Source organism: Corythoichthys intestinalis, chromosome 21 (genome assembly GCF_030265065.1).
Source record: "Corythoichthys intestinalis isolate RoL2023-P3 chromosome 21, ASM3026506v1, whole genome shotgun sequence".
NCBI lineage: Eukaryota > Metazoa > Chordata > Actinopteri > Syngnathiformes > Syngnathidae > Corythoichthys > Corythoichthys intestinalis.
Window position 1 is genome coordinate 15,143,549 of NC_080415.1, and position 23,983 is coordinate 15,167,531.

At 39.5% G+C, this 23,983-nt stretch overlaps 2 protein-coding genes across 3 annotated transcripts; both read left to right on the forward strand.

Moving 5' to 3' along the window:
* The first annotated feature begins 1,156 nt into the window (after positions 1–1,156).
* On the forward strand, positions 1,157–14,215 carry tmem106a (transmembrane protein 106A). Of its 2 annotated transcripts, none has more exons than XM_057826747.1 (8): positions 1,157–1,433; positions 8,619–8,771; positions 8,878–8,941; positions 9,012–9,165; positions 13,007–13,147; positions 13,227–13,270; positions 13,330–13,383; positions 13,461–14,213. In XM_057826747.1, the coding sequence occupies exons 2-8, from the start codon at positions 8,633–8,635 to the stop codon at positions 13,567–13,569; spliced, it is 705 nt and encodes a 234-aa protein (XP_057682730.1). In that variant the 5' UTR covers positions 1,157–1,433; positions 8,619–8,632; the 3' UTR covers positions 13,570–14,213. The 2 variants fall into 2 exon arrangements, with proteins under 2 accessions (XP_057682730.1, XP_057682731.1); XM_057826748.1 differs by lacking the exon at positions 1,157–1,433 and adding an exon at positions 1,585–1,995 and having other exon boundaries at positions 13,461–14,215.
* A 1,130-nt stretch (positions 14,216–15,345) lies between these two features.
* On the forward strand, positions 15,346–22,358 carry arl4d (ADP-ribosylation factor-like 4D). The gene is made up of 2 exons (XM_057826749.1): positions 15,346–15,975; positions 18,838–22,358. The coding sequence occupies exon 2, from the start codon at positions 18,910–18,912 to the stop codon at positions 19,513–19,515; it is 606 nt and encodes a 201-aa protein (XP_057682732.1). The 5' UTR covers positions 15,346–15,975; positions 18,838–18,909; the 3' UTR covers positions 19,516–22,358.
* Positions 22,359–23,983: the final 1,625 nt, after the last annotated feature.

The following is a 23,983-nucleotide window of genomic DNA, read 5'->3' on the forward strand; positions in this document are numbered from 1 at the left end:
TATAATGGAGTTGTGTGATTATTGTTGTGATGTAAGAGTAGCATTTTTTTCCCACAAAAGTAAAAGTAAAAAGTATGACTTCATAGAACTACTCTTAGGACAAGGGCGTAGGTTTGCATAGAGACTGTATGAACATAACTACCAACTTTTCAGGATGCTCAAATTGTCCGCACCAACTTCTAAGCAACCTTTTTTGCAGTATACAATGAGTTCAGCTATAAAGGTAATTTAGATTGTCTTCCCATGTGTTGTTAGGATAGACTTGACCCTACCATTATTAAGTGCATTACTTTCAGACTTCATTTACCCCTTTTCACTTGCTATTCAGCAGTGCCGGTCCATCAAACGCATGTTTGATTGGCTGATGACTAGAACCCCAACATTAACACAATCTCGACAGAAATACATGTCAATTTACGGCCTCCTCCACCCCCTTTGAAGAGGAGGGATATTAGTTGGTTTTTTTTCGGCCAGTAGCCAATGTAAGTAATGTAAAAAGACATCGATGTTGTGGAGGTGGGGAACAGGCCACTAATTCTGCTACTGAAAGTCTGACCTGCATCATAGTTAGCATAACATTAAACTGTGTGAACTTGCTAACCTGTAAAACTCGAGTAGAAAGCTGCTTAGAGAGGTATGTTCTCTACTGTTAATGTTAATTCAACTGTGCATTTTGTGCATTTATTCATTACTTAAAATGTATTTTCTGCATCATTAAAAAAAAAGATATATTTACAGCCTATGCACATTTTTACACCCCCCCCCCCAAAAAAAAAAAAACAGCCACTGTAAATTTCCTTTATATGAAGCAAGCATTTTGAAAAATGACTTTCTCCCTATGAAAATAATTTTAACTTTTTTCATTTTTATGTAGTAACCAGCTACTTTAGAGAAATATACTCAATCTGTTTGGTCATATAAATGTCCCGTCCCCAGCAAAAAGTACATGCAGGTTATGCTGTAATAGCGTCCCTACCAATGTTGAGACCGAACCTACGCCCTTGCCTGAGAAGTACATTTTTCTAAAAAAGAAAAAAAAATTTTTTTTTTAATGAATCCAACGGATTAAATGTGAGACATAAACTTGAATTTAAAACAGTATTATTGACTCCAAGTTGTCACATTTGCAGATACCATTAAATATTATTTACGCACTTGGTTCATTGGGCGTTACTGGACTGATGTAGTACACATTGTTCACCACTTTGGGGCAGTATGAACGACCTGTCACCTGAAGAAGACGGAAGTGTTCTTCCCACGTTTTAAATTTGTCTCAGAAGAAATGAGAGTTTATTAAATCGCGAAGGAGGAGGAAAACAACTACACTAGACCTTAGCTTTTACAAGTAGTCTTTTGCGCAGTTGAGACCACTAACAAGGGTTGAAATTGAAGGGATGACGTCTGCAGTTTAAAACGAAGGACATTGCTGACCTGTGAGTAGTTTTGACCTCTTACTACGCGTCACATAATCTTTAAAAACAAGTTAACAAGGGACACCGAGTGTAAACGTTTGACAGTATTTTAAAGAAGCGGTAACATTTTGATAACAGAGGACAGGTGGACATGGTATTACTAGTTTTCATCGGTTCTGCAGTAAATAATAATAATAGTTACTAGTTTGTGGTAGTACAATGCATTTTTAAAATAATGTAGAATCGTGTGCGCCATGCTGCGAATTAAACCAAATTAAATGTGCGTGGTGGGCAGTCTGGTGATGTCCACAAACAACATAAAGGATTCATACGAAACATTTTATTCCACCGTTAAACGTTGACGTTTCGTGCGAGGATAAAATAATGGTAAAAAAAAAATCGCGTTAAGACAAATGTCATCATCAACCAAAAATGTGTGATTCACATTGAGTGGCGGAGTGATTTCGAAAGTAACGAAAAGTGACTTAACATTTCGGACGCCTACTAAAAGTAGTTCCGACCGTTCAGAACGAGGTATTTTTATTTAAAGAATGAAAGGGGTACAGGAAAATGAAGAATTAAGGTAAGCGTTTGTGTCAAGTCACTGTCGACTGTGACGTGTTTTGTGTCAGCTCACACCAGCTGTCTGTTTATTTGTCGTTATAATGACTGACGCAGTCACTGTCACAGGATAGATGACTAGTCCTTCTAAAAAAATCAGCATATTGTGATAAAGTTCATTATTTTCTGTAATGTACTGATAAACATTAGACTTTCATATATTTTAGATTCATTACACACAGCTGAAGTAGTTCAAGACTTTTATTGTTTTAATATTGATGTTTTTGGCAAAAAAAAAAAGTCAAGAAAAAAACAAAAATCCCCATCTCAAAGAATTAGCATATTTCATCCGACCAATCCAAAAAAGTGTTTCTTAATACAAAAAAAGTCAACCTTCAATTAATTATATCAGCTATGCACTCAATACTTGGTCGGGAATCCTTGTGCAGAAATGACTGCTTCAATGCGTCGTGGCATGGAGGCAATCCGCCACTGGCGCTGCTGAGGTGTTATGGAGGCCCAAGATGCTTCGATAGCGGCCTTAAGCTCATCCATAGTGTTGGGTCTGGTATCTCTCAACTTCCTCTTCACAAAATCCCACAGATTCTCTATGGGGTTCAGGTCAGGAGAGTTGGCAGGCCAATTGAGCACAGCAATGCCATTGTCAGTAAACCATTTACCAGTGGTTTTGGCTCTGTGAGCAGGTGCCAGGTTGTGCTGAAAAATGAAATCTTCATCTCCATAAAGCTTTTCAGCAGATGGAAGCATGAAGTGCTCCAAAATCTCCTGATAGCTAGCTGCATTGACCCTGCCCTTGATAAAACACAGTAGACCAACACCAGCAGCTGACATGGCACCCCAGACCATCACTGACTGTGGGTGCTTGACACTGGACTTCAGGCATTTTGGCATTTCCTTCTCCCCAAGTCTTCCTCCAAACTCTTGGCGCCTTGATTTCCGAATGATATGCAAAATTTGCTTTAATCTGAAAAAAGTACTTGAAACCACTGAGCAACAGTCCAGAGCTGCTTCTCTGTAGCCCAGGTCAGGCGCTTCTGCCGCTGTTTCACACACGCCTGTGCACGGTGGCTCTGGATGTTTCTACTCCAGACTCAGTCCACTGTTTCTGCAGGTCTGGAATCGGCTCTTCTCCACAATCTTTCTCAGGGTGGGGTCACCTCTTCTGGTTGTGCGTTTCCTGCCACACTTTTTCCTTCCCACAGACTTCTCACTGAGGTGCCCTGATACAGCACTCTGTGAACAGCATATTCGCTCAGAAATTTGTTTCTGTGTCTTAGCCTCTTGCTTGAGGGTGTCAATGATGGCCTTCTAGACAGCAGTCAGGTCAGCAGTCTTGCCCATGATTGCGGTTTTGAGTAATGAACCAGGCTGGGAGTTTTTAAAAGCCTCAGGAATATTTCGCAGGGGTTTTGAGTTAATTCGTTGATTCAGATGATTAGGTTAGTAGCTTCTTTAGAGTACCTTTTCATGATATGCAAATTTTTTGAGATAGAGATTTTTGGTTTTTCTTGACTATTTGCCAAAATCATCAATATTAAAACAATAAAGCGCTTGGACTACTTCAGTTGTGTGTAATGAATCTAAAATTTATGGAAGTCTAATGTTTATCAGTACATTACAGAAAATAATGAACTTTATCACAATATGCTACTTTTTTTAGAAGGACTAGTATATCAGAGGTAGTCCCTGGGTTACGAACCAGTTCTGTTCCTACGCTGTTGACGTAACCCGCATTTCCGCGTAGGTCGGAATTAACCCTTTAAGTACCCCCTGGCCCCCCTTAAATCTCAAAATAACGATCCAAAAACATGTGTTATACAGTGGTACTGCTACATACGAAGTTAATTCCTTCCAGGACCTTGTTTGTAATTCGAAATCGTCGCATGTCAAGCAGGATTATCCCATAAAACGACATTATAATTCCTTGAATTTGTTCCACAGCCGGAAAACTTACACTAAATCCTTAATAAATGCTGCTGGTACTATTGCAAATAGCAATTACACAGAGCAAAACAAATAACCCAGATAGCAGACCGACATTGAATAAACGTTGATTTTCCATCAAAATCATCAGTATGGTTGACATCAGGGGTCGCGTTAACCGAATATTTTCCGTCCTTGACCGATTTTTTAAAACGGTGACGGAAAAAACTGAAGTCCACCTGTCATTTTGACAGGTTGCAATTCACACCCCAGACCACAGGGTGGCGAGTGAGCATATTAATTAGCTATTGTCTCTCTTGATGCATGACGTCGTTGGCCTTACTCTGAAAAATGTCAAGGCAACTGAGTGTCCGAAGTTTCTTCAAAAAGCCCCAAAACGACAATGGTGTTGATAAAAGAGGTGAAAAAACAGAGACTGCACAAGCGGGCACGCAATTCAAGTCCATGCACACCAGGAGGAAGGTGTAAGACTCCGTTCAGGCCACAGCAGGTGAACTGTTAATTTCATTGTTCCATATGTAGCCTACCTACTGGGGCCACAGTCAGCTGTTTTTGTCACTGTGATGAAAAAGTTACATATTCATCTGCTTGATGTGTGATGGCACGGTGTGGATTCTCTGTTAAGCTTGTTCGGACAGAATATTAATTTAAAATGAATGAAAACTAAATACTATTGAATATGTTGAAGCGGTATGCAATGTTAAGAGTCTTGTTAGATCGAATTGCTGTGTCCAGCCGCTGTAGCTCTGCTGCTCTCTGTGAACTCTCTATTCAAGCCGGAACGCACGCGGCTCTGAAGTGTCTCTGTCACGTGACTGTGTCGTAGCCGCTAACGCGCTCGGCCAAATGGACACACAAGTACGGAAGGTGAATTATGCCAAACAAAGGGTCACCACAATGTCATCATCATCATTTTAAGAATTTAAGTGACGGGTAAAAATAGATTATGACCGGATTTTTATGACCCTGTCAGTCAAAATGACAGACAACGAAAAAGTCTAGCGCAACCTCTGGTTGACATCGAAATTTTCGACGTCAAGTGAGGTTGAAACAACGTTTTTGTATGGTATGTTAGGCGATGTTTTGGTTAACATTGTTTTATAGGTGTTGAACTAATTGACAAATAGTTGATTTATGATTGACTGGGAAATATGATTGAGAAGTCATTGAATTATGGATGGGCGGGCTTTTTGGTTGAAAACATAACATTGATTCGGCGTTGTTCCAATATTATTAATAATCGAAATGACGTTTAGGTTTTGTAAGGATTTCAATGTTGAAACAACATTAATTGAGGGTGCAAAATTGACGTTGATTCAATGATATAAGATCGACAGCGGAATGTTGATCCAACAGCTTTTCAACGTCGGTCTGCTATCTGGGAAATTATGAATAAAAATAGAAATAATAGAAATAACAATGATAATACCTGTATAATGTTACAAATCGGGTTCTAATGTGGGGAACATGTTTTGAGTGGTGTACCTGAACGCCGACGTGACAGAGGCTCGGTTCAGACTGCAGGCCTTACTGCGCAATTCCGATTTTTTTGTCATATCTGTTTTTTAGGCGTGGCCGTTCAGACTGCCTTTGTCCATTGAGCCCGTTCAAGTATTACGCATGCGCACTGCTTCGCAGTCAGAGACACATTGAGCAAACTGACTTGCATGTGCAGAAGCATCAGAACAAATAATTACGCACTGTGCGTGCATGACCCACATGTCAGTTTGCCCCGACTCAGCCACGTAAGCACTACAGTAATATTGCTCATCTGGCGCAGAGTACCGAGCATTATCAGTAGGGCTGTCAAACGATTAAAATTTTTAATCGAGTTAATTACAGCTTAAAAATCAATTATTCATAATTAATCGCAATTAATCGCAATTCAAACCATCTATAAAATATGCCATATTTTTCTGTAAATTTTACGGTACATAAGGACTGTATTTGTTTATTATAACAATAAATCAACAAGATGGCATTAACATTATTAACATTCTGTTAAAGCGATCCATGGATAGAAAGACTTGTAGTTCTTAAAAGATAAATGTTAGTACAAGTTATAGAAATTTTATATTAAAACCCCTCTTAATGTTTTCGTATTAATAAAATTTGTAAAATTTTCCATCATAAAATGAACTTCTAGCCCACCATTGTTGATGTCAATAATTACTTACACAATGCTCATGGGTGCTGAAGCCTATAAAATCAGTCGCACCCAAGCGCCAGCAGAGGGCGGCAAAACTCCATAAAACAGAATTAACAAGAGGGCATTTCACTCTATTGATATCTAAATCTGTCTGAGCGGGACATGAGCGTTAATTGCGTCAAATATTTTAACGTGATTAATTTAAAAAATTAATTACCGCCCGTTAACGCGATAATCTTGACAGCCCTACTTATCAGGCCTATCATTTTCTTCATTGTATTTTTTTATGAGTGTGGTCAAGCCCGCCTCCTGCGTAGTAAAAGCTATGCGCTAATGCTAATGAACAGTTACATTGCTGCCGTCTTGTGTGCCGCTCTTGCTCTTTGCTGACGTAATTGCTGCATGAATTCCGATTTGGGAGACTTGACAGTTCAGACCGTTGAGACATTCTGGAAAAATGTGGCCCAGATCGGATTTAAACCACATACCAAAGTGACCCAGGTCGGAATTGAAATGGTCCACTTCTATGTGACTTGTCCCGTTCAGACCATCAAGCTAATGCCTCACTCGAGTCAGAAAAACACGGATTCGTGCATTAAGACCTGAAGTATGAACCTAGCCAGAGTGAGAGAGGACTTTTTACTTTCGCTTTTCATGTTCAGCTGCGGCAGACAGCAGGCATGTGTTTTTTGAAATTTCTAGGTTCGCGGTGAATCAGTAACAGGCACACTTTTGCAAAATAGACAATGTTTATTGGTTAGAAAATGCTGAATAAATGAGATTTTTTGATTACAATCCCACAAGAGCATGCAAACAAGTATCAACAAATGTCAACAATGACACTAGATTTGAGTTTGTCAACCCAAGAATCCCCGCGTTACCGTTACAGCAAAACGAAATGTCCCTTAGCAATGAAAATCGCTTACCGTGACAAATGAGCGGGGAGCCAAAACACTCCGGTAAGGCGGCGAAGGAACAAAGCCAGGCGATCCGTACGTGACCCGCTGGCGGACTTCACGGGTCGCCCGGAAATGTTCGGTTTTTGTAGGGACGCGCCCCACGGAGGCGGAGAGACCAACCTCCGTCTCCGAGCGGCGCGGCCCTGCCCTGCCCAGTGACAAACATTAAAGCTACATTTGGTTCCGCCCCCTTGAAAAAGGGCTTTTCACATGGGACAAATGAGCTGTGCTGCAACAGATGCAACAAATGGTAAATATTATGGGTGCAAAACAAGTTATCTCGTGAGATTCCCTTCTAGCTATGGGATCCAGGCGTGTAGTAAAACAATACTATGGTGCAAAACAAGTTATCTCGTGAGATTCCCTACTCAAGCGCGTCTCCTAACTATGGGAACAAGGTGAAAAACAATAGAAGTTGTTCACAGACCTAAAAACAATAGAAGTTGTTATAATCTGTGTCACAGAAGCAATCATAAATCACAAAAGCATAATGTAATATTTTCCCCCCCCATCAGCATGTTGTGTTGCACAAGTTCTGAAATAAATGATTAAAAACCTGACGAAGCTGGCGATTTTTTGGTGATGTTACAATCATAATATTTGTCACTTTAACTTATAAAGACTGGCGAACGGAGGTCAGAGGAGGACTGTCGAGATCGTAGACATTCTACGACCGTATTACCGAGCCAGTTCACAGACATGCACGCCACGCTTATATTTTTCTATTATTTCCATCTACATTTCAATAATAAGCCTCACCTTTTTTGCTTTTTTTTCACCACCTGCACTAACATTCTTGGAACCCATGTTGATTTCTTTCACAAGAAAATCCGCCATGCGTCCATCTTGCAGCAAAACAAACCGACTCTGTCATAAATCGTCGTATTTCGAGCATGTCGTCGGATGTAGAAACAAATGGCGAGTCAAATTTCATGTTGGATGTTGAAAAGATCGTGTTTCGAAGCGATCGTATGTCAATGTATAACTGTAAGTCAATGTACTGTCATCACCAAGACGTTGGAGCTAAGTACTAGCTAGACAGTGAGCTAAGCTCCGAAATGACGATGTCAGACGTCCGTGAGGTGGATGACTTTATTCAGCTGCTCATGACATCAACACTTACAAAATGAAACTAAAATAAAAATGAAATTAAATCAGTTTCATCTTCAACAACAGCAATTCAAATTGCGTTTATAACCAGCTGCTGATATAGCGATAACAATTTACACAAATGATTAGCATGTATCTGTTAGCATCCACACATCATCGAAAACAATCACATAAACTCGCCCCAAAAATTCGCCCACAATTGAAAACGTACGATAAACAGTACAAAAAGTGTTATACACAGGTGTTGCCTCTGCGGATGCTTCTCAGGCACATTTGTCGTCGTAAAGTCAAAATCACGTAAGTTGGTTATGTCGTAACCCGGACTACCAACAAATATTTGCTAGGTAGATAATAAGCAAACGTTTTTGTTTAATACCTATTTTTTTTTCTTTTATCCCTGAATCTCTTTTTTTTTTTTTTTTTTTTTTTTTTTTTTTTTTTTTTTTAAATATAATTGAATAGGCCGGCACAGCGTCATGGTTCCAGATGACAAATCCAACCCAGAGTTGGAAAATGAGGTAGAGTCGTCAAAGGTGCTGAAACATTACCCACGCTACGGCTCCATCGTGGGAGACACCTGCCCCACTTGTCGCGGCACTGGACGAATTCCAAGAGGTCTGTTTAACAGAAATGGGTCACATTATGGAATTTTATATATGAATAGTTTTACTTAACTTTGCACGACCGCAAAATCATTCTCTGCCTATATCTGTGCTTGCAGGCAACGAAGACCAGTTGGTTGCCGTTATCCCATGTAACGACAAACGACTCAAACCAAGACACACGTAAGAATAATTCCAATCCTGAATTCCCACTTTTAGATTTTCTGTTGTTGATATTGACGCGCTAATGCAGGAAGCTGTACGTGTGCGTGACCATGGCGCTGTGTCTCTTCCTGAGCTGCCTCATCCTCTTTTTCCTCTTCCCCCGGAGCGTCACGCTGTCCCCCTTGTCCGTGCTGTCCGTCATGGTCTACTTCAGCCCGGACACGGTGCAAATGGAGGTCACGGTGAGCCACGCCTCAAATTAATTGCCTTCGGGCCACGTAATCGCATTTGACTGCAACAACTATCAGCCATCGTAGTCATAATAGATTGGACGTTTATCGTTGTCAATGGCAGCCAATCAGCTCAATTAACTCATTGGGTGCATTGAAAGATTAGCATTCACAGCCCAATCCTCCGAGTTTAAATCAGATATTTATCGTAGCGAATCTTGTTCACCCATTGCATCTAGGATCACTTACGCGAGGTTCAGAAAGCAGGTCTTAATGCACGAATCCGTTTTTTTTTGTGTGTGTGTGTTTTTCCGACTCGAGTGAGGCATTAACTTTACGGTCTGAACGGGACAAGTCGCATAGAAGTACACCATTTCAAATCCGATCGAGGTCAGTTTCGTATAGGGTTAAAATTGGCCTAATTTTTCCAGAACGTGACTGGAATCTGAACCCTCAAGTCCCCCAAATCGGAATTCATGGAGCAATTACGTCAACAATGAGCGAGAGAGGCAGGTAGGACGGCAGTGCTGGAGCCGTGCATTACCATTAGCTTGAACTCTGCTTTTAGGCAGGAGGTGGGCTTGACCACAGTCATAACAATAAAATAAAATGGGGAAAAAAGGATAACCCTGAGAATGCTCTGTTTTCTTTGTGCGCCAAATGAGCAATATTTCAATCTTGCTAACATGGCCGAGTCGGGGCAAACTGACATTATGTGTGTGCATCATACTGTCTATCAATCCATATAAACTCTCAATATAAGACTAAACAGGGATTATTTATCGCTGTTATTTGTGTCCTCTTTTTGGAAATCAAAATATGATCACCCGAGAATGACGTAGAGCCACCATGTGTAGTCATTTGTTTTGATGCTTCTGTGCATGCAGGTCAGTTTGCTCAGCGTATGTTGGACTGAGAATTAGTGCGCATGCGTAATAAGGTAGTCCCCAGGTTACGACATACCCGACTTATGCGATTTCGACTTCACAACGCCAGAGTCCCGTCTGTAGAGGTTCAACGATTAATCGGTTAGAAAATTAATCGACAAATATTTTTTATAACCAATTTATCGTTTAGGATCTTCTTCACCTTAAACTTGCCTAAATTCTTGAAATTATAACATCCATATAACATAGACTTCATAATGTATTGAAGGGACGCGGGGCTGATAAATAGGGTGCCTGCATTGTTGGCGAGGCCGTCAGAGCTGACCGAGTGGAATCGCAGACAAAGAGCTTTTTTCGTTGAAAATTCTTGCGAATAAATTCTTAAATCTCTGAATTCTTTATAGGTATGGACGTGAAACAGTCTTGACTCTTGGTTAAAAGCAACAAACAAAAAAAGCGTGCAGTTTGCATTTATTTTATGTAAATAGGTCGAAGTACAATGCTAGTCTGTTAGTGAATGTAGCTAGCGGCCGCCTGATGAAAACAGAGCTTTTCCGGTGAAAATTCTTATGAATTAATGCTTAAATCCCTGAATTCTTTATAGATATGGACGTAAAACAGTCTCGATTCTTGGTTAAAAGCAAAAAAACCAAAAACGTGCAGTTGGCATTTATTTTACGTAAATATTGCAAACTACGACGCCCGAAAAACCGATCTGACAAAAAAATCGGAATTGTGCATTAAAACCTGCGGTATGAAACTCGCCTTAGCCACTTTACCCTCTTAGCATTTGGTCGCGAATATTCGTAGTCATTAATATGACCATATAAACACTGGTATGAAAAAGTATCTGAACCTTTTGAAATGTCACACATTTCTGCATAAAATCACCATCAAATGTGATCCGATTTTTGTCCAAATCACACAGATGTAAAAACTGTGTCTGCTTTAACTAAAACCACCCAAACATTTTTGGTTTTCATATTTCAATGAGGATAGCTTGCAAACAATGACAGAAGGGGGGGAAATAAGTAAGTGAATCCTCTGTCTAAGGAGACTTAAAGAGCAATTGAAACCAATTTTTACCAAACAATTTAAGTCGGGTGTGTGCCCAATCACTGATGAGTGGTTTAAAGCTGCCCTGCCCACTATAAAACACACACATGGTTAGAATTGTCTTGATGAGAAGCATTGTCTGATGTGCATCATGGCTTGGTCAAAAGAGCTGACTGAAGACCTGCGAACAAGAATTGTTGATTTGTATAAAGCTGGGAAAGGATATAAAACCATCTCAAAAAGTCTGGATGTTCATCAATCGACAGTCAGAGACAAATGGAGAGAGTTTGGCACTGTTGCTTCTCTCCTAACGAGTAGCCGTCCACCAAAGATGACGCCAAAAGTTCAGGGCAGAATACTCAGAGAGGTAAAAAAAATAATCCTAGAGTGTCCGCTAAAGACTTACAGAAATCACTGTTACATCTCTGTGCACACATCAACTATAGGTAAAACTATGGCCAAGAATGGTGTTCATGGGAGGACTCCACTGAGGAAGCCACTGCTGTCTAAAAAAAACAACATTATTGCTCGTTTAATGTTCGCAAAAAGGCACCTGGACACTCCGCAGAAGTTTTGGCAAAATATTTTGTGGACTGATGAAACCAAAGTTGAATTGTTGGGGAGTAACACACAACGTCATGTGTGGAGGAAAAATGGAACAGCTCACCAACATCAACACCTCCTCCCCACCGTGAAGCATGGTGGAGGGAGCATCATGAGTTGGGGCTGTTTTGCTGCCTCAGGACCTGGACAATTTGCAATCAGTAATGGAAGAATGAATTCAAAAGTTTATCAGGACGTTTTGCAGGAAAACCTGAGGCTGTCTGTCAAACAGTTAAAGCTAAAAATAGGATGCATGCTGCAACAATACAACAGAAGTAAATCACCTTCAGAATGTTTTCAGAAGAACAAAATACACGTTCTGGAGTGGCCAAGTCAAAGTCCAGACTCGAACCCCATTGAGATGCTGTGGTATGACCTAAAGACAGCGAGTCATGCCAGACATTCCAGGAATCTGAACTAGAGCAGTTTTGTGGAGAAGAATGAACCAAGATTAGTCCTGATCGATGTGCCAGACTGATCTGCAGCTACAGGTAGCGTCTGGTTGAAGTTATTGCTGGCAAAGGGGGGGGGGGGGTACACAAAATATTAAGTGTTATGGTTCACTTACCTACTTTTCCCCCTTATGTCATTGTTTACATACTATCCTCATTAAAATATGAAAACCTATAAAGGTTTGGGTGGTTTTAGTTAAAGCAGACATTGTTTTTTTCATCTGTGTGATTTTGACAAAGATCATCTCACATTTGATGGTGATTTTATGCAGAAATGTGAGAAATTCCACAAGGTTCAGATACTTTTTCATACCACTGTAAGTGCTTATTTTCATACTTTTGCGATGCCTATATAATATTTAAGATTGATATTAATGGTGTTGCGCATGGGAAAAACTTGGCAGGTTAATATTTTCAAAAATGGGTGATCGGTCACAATATTGTGACCCGTGTACCCCTAGTGATAATGTTTTTAAGGATTATATTATTTGCTTAGAGTGCATTATCAGTGATTGAAACCAAAATGTGTACATTTTTTTGCCAATTCTGTTTTCATGTTAAGATACCGTTCTGCATTACAGTATTTTATGCGTACTGTATACTGTCGCTTTTATTTGCTGGTTTGTCGCAAGAAATCTCACATGGAAGTTTGAAGGCGCTTTTGGTGACTGTTATCTTGCATTCACATGACAGGCTGACATAAAAGTAACCTATTTTAAAAGGGTGGGATAAAGCACAAAGTTCGCCTCTGACAAAGTGTGTGGGCGTGATTTTGTGTTTTGTCCTTGTTAAAATTGTGTATTTTACTTTTTGTTTGTTCTTTTTCTTGATTATTTCCATCCCTCAATCTTTCAGAACCTCATCAGCGTCACCAATGACAACTTTGTTCCAGTGCAAATCGTGGGGCTGGATGTTCAGGGTCTAATCTCTCGTGTGGTGGTGAGCAAAATCAAGTTTTCCAACATGTCTTCCATCCCATCACGCTCGGAAAAATCGGTGAGTTTTAAGAATGAAAGTCATTATGCAGCTTTGCCATTTTTTTCTTTTTAATTTAAACTTTTTAATTCCTCAACAGTACACATATCAAATTGGCCTGCCCATTAATGAAAAAGGCCTCAGGTAATGTTACATTATGATCAAGTGATGGACATTATGTAACACAGTTTTTTGTATTCCAGCACTTTCTGCCAATCCACTTCAATAAAGATCCACACCCTATTCGTGGAACTGCAGTAAGTATCAAGTCCACAAGAGGACGCTAGTATTGTGGGTGAGTTGATGAACTGCTAACCTCTCCTTCCTCTCTCAGGATTACCATGAACATCTCTTACTTGTCCCACACGGAGCAGCTGTCCGTGGATACCTTTGAGTACATTGACTGCGGTACCAACTCCACCTCACCGCACCCTGTCAGATGAGCTCGCACAAGTAACCAAAGTGTATGAATGTGTGTTTTGGGTGGGGCTTTCAACCCATCTAACAGTGGGTTACAACCATGCAATTAGAATGCATGAGCATTTTTCTTTTCTTTCTGAACAAAGTCACCAACTTGTCGAATGTCTCTAAAAGTTGATCCTGAAAGATTAATCTGAGGTACGGGGGGCTGTATTTAGATTTTTTTTCATGCTTTGATAACAATTGTGTGCGTGGTGTGTTGGTCTCGACCACTTACAGTACACTAAAAGTGGTAAGTGGATTTTTTTTTTTTTTCCCCTTGTGGGTTTACATTTTGAAAATTGTTAAAAATCACAATGTGAGTATCCCTCTTTACTGCAACCAAAGAAGCACCTTTGTGGCACTTAAATGGAAGTTTAACATGACTTGTTCGGGAGAAAGATTGTGTGATTGTTGCACTTTATTGTTGCCAAGTCAATTTCAGCTGATTGACATTGAAGGGAGAACTTTAGGTAAATATTAAAATGTGATAAATATCCAGTATTTGGATGACAAATGGATTTGTAATATGACAGTATTCACGAAAATCACCTTGATAAATCCATGTGTCACACTGTTTAATCTGCTGTTTTATTCATTTAATAAATTGTTTTGTACTGCAAAAATATTCATTAGACATTTGTAACCTTCAAGGAACACTCACGGGGAAAATTTCCAATTTTTAAGCAAAGCAAAAGGTAAAAAAACAAAACTTGTTTTTACTAACTAGAAACTGCAATTTCTGGAGAAATTACTCTGGGTCTTTGCTGTGTGGAGATACAGATCTTAGCCCCACCCAGGGCTATCAATAGAATGGACAAACATGCCAAAATGGCATTAAACAAAATTAGAAATTATTAGGAAATTTGGACGTCCATGGCCGTCAATGGTAGCACCATGCATAAGCATCAATGAAATGGGGGACGTTTGGAGGACATGTCCTATTGATATCTGGTCATTTCCTGTTGATGTGGGGACATTGTTTTTTTTTTTTTTTGCCATTTAAAATGAATGGGAAACATTTTGGACATCTATGGCCGTCAATGGCATCAACTTAACATGGGCGTCAATGGAATCCAAATACATTGGGAGCAATAGAATGGACAAACATGGCCGTCAATGGCATTAAACAAAATAAATGCCATTTGAAATGAATGGGAAATTTGGATGTCCATGGCCGTCAATGGAAGCACCCTCCATAAGCGTGAATGGAATTGGGGACATTTGGGGGACTTGTCCTATTGATATCTGGTCATTTTCTGTTGATTTGGGGACATTGGATTTTTTGCCATTGAAAATTAATGGGAAAAATTTGGACGTCCATGGCCGTCAATGGCATCGACTCATATGCATCAATGGAATCCAAGCGCTATATAAGTATAACACCATTTACCATTTATATTTGCATCAATACAATGGACAAACATGGCTGTTAATGGCATTAAACAGAGTAAATGCCATTGGAAATTAATGGGAAATTTGGACATCCATGGCCGTCAATGGCATCAACATCCATATGCATCCGTGGAATCCAAGTACATTGGCACCAATAGAATTGACATACATAGCCTCCAATGGCATCTGTCTAAAACGGCCTCAATGCAATGTTAATGCCATTGGAAATGAATGGGGAAATTTGGACGTCCATGACCGTCAATGGCATGACTTCCATATGCGTCAATGGAATCAGGGACATTTGGGGGTACGTCCTATGGATATCTGTTCATTTCCTGTTGATTTGGGGACAATTGTTTTTTTTGCCATTGAAAATAAATGGGGAAAGTTGGACGTCCATGGCCGTCAATGGCATCGACTCACATATGCGTCAATGGAATCCCAAGTACATTGGCATCAATAGAATCGACATACATGGCCGTCGATGGTATTAACGTGCTTAGCCCCCAAATACCGGTACACGGACTACTGTAGTTCGATTTTACTATAGAAAGTGCAGTTCCACTCGACGTCCGCACCGTGTCGCCACTTTACCCCAGTTCCAACCAATTTCCGAGGTGAGCATGAGTGTACAGGATTTGAGAAACAATTCTTAAAGCAATATTTGCATCTAATGAACGGACACATTTAAACGAGATAATTTCGCCAAAGACTCGACAAAGCTCAGATTTTTTTCGTCGCCGCGCAGTCATGGCTCTGATTGGTTGTGACGTCACTGTGCTCTCGAGTGAAGTGTGTTCGTGGCGGTGGCGGCGGCGGCCAAGAAGCGAATGCCTCAGTGCGGCTTGGGGGGGCCACCCGACGTGTTTCGATGACAAAGTGCAACATGGATGCGTTTAAAGACATTTCAGTTGTTCTTGTGCACGATAACGAGTCACACTGCTGCCTTGTAATGCGTTCACGGGGTTGAAGAAGACTTGGATACCTTGTTCAAGGTACGTATTCCCCTCTTAATTTTCATTGCAAGCATTAGTTATGTTTTAAGAGCTCACTTTATTACTTGTATACGTATCTGCATTCATTTTAAACATTCATGTCGATACACGGGGATTAAAACACGCCAAGAAGCTCGTACGCTTGCACATCGCTTGTATATTAGTTTTTAAATAAGCGTACGTGTAAACAAGCAGTAGAGTGTTTATGATGGGAATCATGGTCAAAAACCGGATTAAAACATCACTGCCATCTGCATGCATGGATGCATTCAACCCAGTCCTGCACTGAAATGAACGTGAGAGGTTGAATAGTCCTCTAAGAGGATTACCCTTGGTAAATAAGACAGTGAACGCATCCATTAACTTGTCTTTGTATTGCGGCACACCAAATTAAAAATTCGTTAAAATTGAACGCATCCGTTATGTTGACAATTTAGTGGAAGGGCATTCAGTTGCTGTGGCTGTCACTTTAACCCTTTCAGGGACAGTGGAAAGCTATTCAAAAGTTGACACTTTAACCCTTTCTAGAGCAAGTGACTTAAAAAAATAAAAATAAACAATATTAGCAGTTATTTTAGTTTATTATGAATTGTTATTGTAGTTTTTTATATATACCCATTTTAAATTTTATAAATCAATAAAATCTTGATAAACACTAAATTAATTAAATTAATACAATCCAAGGCCGTAGGTTTGCATATTAGGGACGGTAGGGGCATAACACTACCAACTTTTCAGGATGCTCAAATGGCGTACCGCAAGCAATACGTCACTTCCGCTCATTAATATTCATGACATTAGCTACTGTTGCTAAGTAGGGACAAGCCACCGTTTGTCCCTAATAGGAAATGAATGGAAATCGTGTACGACGGAGATGTTTACAGAGCTAAATCTCCCAATTCTCTCAGAAAATGATGTGCCTGGTCCCAAATTGACTGGCAAAGATGTGGAAGAACATAAAAATGTTCAGTTAAAGAGATGGCTTTAGTGTCGAAGGCTGAAAAAGACGAAAAAAACGAGCCGACCTAAGCATAGCGTTGGCTTTTTCATCGACGCGACTGACAATGACATTCTCCTGTTACAACAAGCTATCCTTTACCATTAGCCCTGTCTTTTTTATATATCCTCTGGTTGTCCTACGTCTCTTACTGTGCTTGGGGGTAATTTAGTTAGCTTTGTGTAGTGATGGCAAATGCTACTCAGTGACAGCCAACGAACACGTTTAATTTTTTCATTGATAACACATCTTAATTCTATCATTCATTTACACTCCCCCCTTACTAAAGTTGTTTTTTTGTATATATATATATATAACAGAAACGGTAACAGTGGCAGTCAGATACCATTATAATTCTTTTCAGGTCATTCATTGTCAGACAGAAGCAGTACGGCACAACGTTACGCTAAAAAAATAAGTTAAAAATATAAAAATGGCTTACCTCTTTGTCCTCTGAAAGACCATGCCAACCCAAATAATATTTGCTGCATATGAAATGTGAATGGATTCACCGAGCTGGTGTTAAAAGTCCGCGCAAGTTGATTAGGTCTTCACATTTTTTCCTCCCGAGTTTTTGGTTCCCGGAAACGTATGAAGAAAACATCCTTCATGTGTCGTAATGTCTAGAGTCGTTTCTACAAGTTCCAAAAAAGCAATGCATGATCGGCATGTTCGTTTTTGAAAGATTACCGGAGAAAAGTAGCACAAAATACGTTGGGTCTATACGAGCGCGGGTCTATAATGTCCCACTTCGGCTTTACTTTGGCTTTACGATGTGACGTCACGGTCTAAAAATAGCCTGCGTTCGGTACGCCATGGTCCCCACCAACTTTTAAGCAACCTAATTTGCATTATACAATGAGTTTAGTTTTAAAGGTAATTTAGATTGTCTTCCCATGTGTTGTTAGGATAGAATTGACCCTACCATGATTAAGTGAATTACTTTCATTATGTTCAGACTTACATTTACCCCTTTTCACTTGCTGAATGTGCCGGACCCCCCCCCCCCCCCTCCCCCCAACGCACGTTAGACTGGCTGATGACTAGAACCCCCAAATTCACACAATCCCAAAAAAAGACATCAGTGTTGTGGAGGTGGGGAACACGCCACTAATTTTGCTCCTGAAAGTCCGATCTGTATCAGAGTTAGAATAACATTAAACTGTGTGAACTTGCTAACCTGTAAAACACGAGTAGAAAGCTGTTTAGAGAGGTTTTCCTGTATGTTTTTCGAGTAGAAAGCTGTTTAGAGAGGTTTTCCTGTATGTTTTCTACTGTTAATGTTAATTCAACTGTGCATTTTGTGCATTCATTCATAATTAAAATGTATTTATTTTCTACATCATTTAAAAAATACATTTTTAGTTGCAGTCTAAGCATATTTCAACCCCACCCCCCAAAAAACACAAAAGCACAACCACTAAATTACCTTTTATATGAAGCAAGCATTTTGAAAAATTACTTTCCCCCTATGGAAATAATTTTAACTTTTTTCATTTTCATGTAGGAACCAGCTATTTTGTACCCAATCTGTTTGGTCTTATTAATGTCCCGTTCCCAGCAAAAAGTGTGCATGCAGGTTATGCTTTTATAGCGTCCCTACCAATGTTGTGACCAAACCTACGCCCTTGATACAATCATATGTACACTGGTTATGAACTAATGTTCATTCGCCCCTCCCAGTCAAAATATATTGGGTGTCTAAAGCCGTGAATTGCAACCAATCAGTTACCAAATCATAATTCATGCATAAAGGGTTACGTGACAGTCATGAATGAACAAAGATGCGATATTTTTTAAGCCTCTATTTTTCCAGTTGTTGCATTTTTTAAAGTGTTTGTTTTGTTTTGTTTTGTTTTGATAAGGTTGGCAGTCGTGCCTGAGATGTGCACCATCTAAAAGCCTGAGAGGATCAACCCGGGCGTCCTCAAGGAATAATGGGTAACCACCTGAGTGACATGGCGCCCCCCGGCTCCTTCCTGCTTGGCTTCCAGTGCCTGCACGTGGTAGTGATCGGGCTGGACTCTGCCGGCAAGACCTCTCTGCTCTATCGGCTTAAGCTGAAGGAGTTTGTGGAAACCATCCCCACTAAAGGCTTCAACGCAGAGAAAGTGAAGGTGCCGGTGGGCAGTTCGCGGGTCGTCACCTTCCACGTGTGGGACGTGGGCGGCCAGGAGAAGCTGCGACCTCTGTGGAAGTCCTACACGAGGCGCACCGACGGCCTGGTGTTTGTAGTGGATGCTTCTGAAATTGAGCGCATGGAGGAGGCCAAGGTGGAGCTTCACAAAATCAGCCGCAGCTCGGAGAACCAGGGCGTGCCTGTGCTGATCCTAGCCAATAAGCAGGACCTGGCTACGGCACTACCAGTGAGTCAGGTAGAGAAACTGTTGGGAGTGCAGGAACTGAGCGCCGGAACTCTACGCCACGTGCACAGCTGCAGTGCCGTGGATGGCCACGGTGTGCAGCAAGGCCTGGAGAAACTCTATGACATGATCATCAGGAGGAAGAAGATGGTCAAACACAGCCGGGGCAGGAGGAAATGAAGAGAGCGGATGTGGAAGAACAAAAAAAAAAAAAAACCCACACAATTCAGAGTAACCGTCACCTGCCACACATAGTAAAAATTAATGACCCCCCACATCTCTACTTTTTGTTTTCTTTTTAAAGAATTTCTGATTGTAATCATAATAGTACTGGAAACTTTTTAAGCAAAGTACAACCTAAAAAAAATACTTGGCTCTACAAGTACCACCATCATGACAAACGTTACAATTCAGAACTGTCATAGCCTGAAGTATTCTTAAAAACGAGGCAGAGGTTGTTTCCTAAAACTAGAATATTTTAAGCTATAAAAACAAGGCAGAGGTTTTATTTAGTGTTGCACCGATACTTTTTTGGGCTTCTGGTACATTTTCCCAGAGGTGGGTAGAGTAGCCGAAAATTTTACTCAAGTAAGAGGAGTGTTACTTCAAAATAATACTACTAAAGTAAAAGTAGTCATCCAAAAAATGTACTCAAGTACAAGTAAAAAAGTATTTGGTGAAAAGAAGACTCAAGTAATGAGTAACATTGTGAGTAACTGCTTATATGTATACATTTTTTTGTATTTTTTTTTCTGAGCACAGTTATCTATATGAACTGTTATAATGATACTGTCCAATAACCTATTGCATAACCTTACTAAGCCAAACAACCCCCCCGCCCCCCAAAAATTTGAATTCCGACGAGAGAAAAAAAAATACATAAATGAAGCATTATTCGTCCAAAGACCATGAGTGCCCTCTGGTGGAAAAAAATAGTTCCTAGTTTGAATAGTGAAAAGTTTATTCATAATTACTATTTCATAATTACTATTTTGAAATTAAAAGGATCATATCATTGGTTTTCCGTGGTCAATCAGTGCCAAATAAAAGAGGTTAAAATCCGCGCTTTCGAGTCATGTTGAGGGCAGCGCTCTATATCACTTACTTCATGTTTTACTTTGCTTTAAAGACAAACAAAGTATTGAATAGGCTGGCGTGAAGATAGAACAGCAAGCTTGTGTCTGATTGGTATAATGGAGTCATGTGATTATTGTTGCGACGTCTCATTGGTGAAATCGGTAAAGCTACGCTAGGCATCGCTGTCTTAAAAAACATAATAAATCTAATATGTAGAATAAAGAGGTAAAATGTAACAATTCTTGTGTAGGCCAAAGTAGCAAAGTAAGAGTAGCATTTTTCATCACAAATATACTTAGGTAAAAGTAAACAGTATAGCTTAAAACTACTCTTAGAAGTACATTTTTTTCAGAAAGTTACTCAAGTAAACGTAACAGTACATGTAACGCGTTACTACCCACCTCTGGTTGCCACCCTCCCACTTCAAATGGCTTGGACGTCTACTAGTAATAAAATCATCTAAGATTCACATCAGAAGGGTGGTAGATGCCTCACGATTGGACTATCACTAAATTATTATTATTATTATTTTTTTTTTTTTTTTTTACAGGAGCGTGCTTAGCTGCTGGTGGCCATCTTGGGTAGTGTTACCGGAAGTTGGAAACTATATCTCGAAGAGTACATAATGCGTTGCCTCGTCACGTTATTTCTTAGTTCTCTCCGATAAAGATGACTTACCGTATTGGCCCGGTTATAAGACGACCCCCTCTTTTTCAAGACTCAAGTTTGGGGAAAAAAGGCTTTTTGAACACCAAATTAATTTTTATACAGAAAATAATTACAGTACACCCGAAACAAATGATAATAACAATATATTCGAGAGAAAAAGCATGTTATTTTGCCTCATTCAAATCTTAATATCTGAACATTTAAATATGTAAACTAAAGTGCAATCACATTCGTAAATGAATGGCTTCTGGTTTTTGAAATGTAAATAAACCAATCTATTGTGATAAATCAACAAAATTGCAATAACTGCATTAACCATCAAAGTGAAGTCTAACTGTAACCGTAGTATTGAAACAAATCTGAATAAAGAAAAACATTGAAATGCAAATATTGCAAACTGGTTAAAACTTCAGAGTAGCTGAGATCTGTCATGACAGAACATCGCTTCAATTATATCTGGCGCCATCTAGCGTCGTGAATGGGGAGAGTAGCTGAGATCTGTCATGACAGAACATCGCTTCAATGATATCTGGCGCCATCTAGCGTCGTGAAGGGGTATAATATCTAGACCGCGAATATAAGTCGACCCCCTCTTTTTCAGTGTTATTTCAATGCAAAAAACACAGTCTTATATTCGGGCCAATACGGTAATTACGGTAATTTTAGTGCCATATCAATATTGATGATGTAATTTTAGTGCCGTATTGTTCCGATACTAGAATCGGTGCAACACTAGTTTTGTCATGCAGTTTCAACAATATACAGTATGAGGTAAGTCTCATGAAACATTCGCGAAGTTGTCTCTGCCGTGACATAAAAAGAGCAGATCAGTAAATTGTGATGCATCAAACATACTTCCTGTACTTCCTTCTTGTAATTCAGGGCTTTGATTGCATTTTTGAGTAACATACAGTAAATAGTGGAAAAGATGAGCCCTAAAATTTTCAGCAAATAATGGGACAAAACAGAGCTTCAGACAGGTACTCATTGTTGGCATTTCGCTGAAGTTTGACTGCGGAAGTATGATTTTCATCCACTAAATTTGCTGACTTTAATGGAAAAAAAACTTATACATTTATTTGAAATGTATAGGAATGTTTTTCTGTTGTTGAAAAAGCCCTGTTGTTTGGTACAATGCACAGTTGAGCTCTTCAAATATTTATCATTGGAATAAGGCAAATTAGTGGAAATGTGAAAATTTACTGTACTTTACAAGTCAATTTACATTGTAAGTGGCTACTAAAAAGCCTTAAGCCCTGAGGTAGGTTCCAAAAATAGTTTAACTTTTTAATGGTGACCCACAAATATGTTAGAATTACTGTTCCTGTTCATCTCCAGCGTGGTCAGAAATGATTTATTTATATCTCCAGAAACTGCCCATAAAAAGCTTACACTTCCAATTATAAAGTGCTTTTCTAATAGTGTAATTAGTCTTCTCTTCAAATGACCTTTTTACTTGTGTATTTTTTACAAAAGTAGTTTTTCTCAGTTTTGATTTGACGCTTGTCAATTGAAGCTATTTTTTTAATATTTTGATTAACCTAATAACCTTACTTGTGAACATATTTGTATTCACCTGGAAGGCATGACTGAGAGGGACGTGAGATTCAAATGGGTCAACGTGGTCGCAATAATAATTGATATGCTAATTTCCATAAAAATATTACCTAATCTTATAATCTTTTGTGAATAATTCTGATTTCCTTGGCTTTTTGACTTCACTTAGTTAGATTTGTATCAACCTAATCAAGTGATTCATGGAGAAAAATATTAGAAGTTTTTCAGTGCCACTGCATTCCTTATCCCTTTTGATAAAGATTTTGGGACACTAAAATAATACTTTTTTTTATGTCTATTCATCTCCATTTCAGGAAGCTGTGACTAAGAGACTATAGAACCTGTATGTTTTTGTAACATTGGTGAACTAATAAATCAAAGCACCAATTTTGGGATTTTGTTGTCTTTTGTTGGCCGGTTGGAAAACGCACCTTTTATCTTATACAACCCAAAGGGTCACTGAGTTTCATTCAAGGGCATTTTGCATAAAGACGGTAGGGACATAACATTACCAACGTTTCATGGTTTCTCAAATAGTCTCCAGCAACCTTTTAAGCAACCTTATATGCATTATATAATGAATTCACTTAGACAGGTAATTTAGATTTTCTTCCCATATGTTGTAAGGTTAGAATTGACCCTACCATTATTAAGTGAATTATTTTCATTATGTTCAAACTTACATTTACCCTTTTTCGCTTGCTGGATGCGCCGGTCCATCCCACCCACCAAACGCAAATTTGATTGGCTGATGACATGACCCACCCCCGACACAAACATGCACGCTCACACCCATACAGCCCCGACAGAAATACATGTCGACAACATGGGCGTCAGCAGCCACTGTAAGCAATTTAAAAAGACACCAATGTTCTGGAGATGGGAAACACACCACTAATTTTGCTACTGAAAGTCAGATCTTTATCAGAGTTAGCATAACATTAAACTGTGTGAACTTGCTAACCTGGAAAACTCGAGTAGGAAGCTGCTTAGAGAAAAGTGTCCTACTGCTAACCAGAGACTTCATAATATAATGACAGGACATGGAGCGCGGGGCCGATTAATAGGTGGCCTATCTCCGTCAAAGCTCACAAAGTGGAAACACAAAGAGCTTTTCACGTTGAAAATTCTTATTAATAAATGCTTAAATCCCTGAATTTTTTATAGATATGGACGTAAAACAGTCTCAATTCTTGGTTAAAAGCAAAAAAACGGGCAGTTAGCATTTACGTATTTTACGTAAATATTGCGAATTATGACACCAATGCCGTAGCGGTTAATTTCTCCCATTGATTTTTTTTTCACGTTTCAAAATACAAGCATGGTACAGAAAATATAATAATTA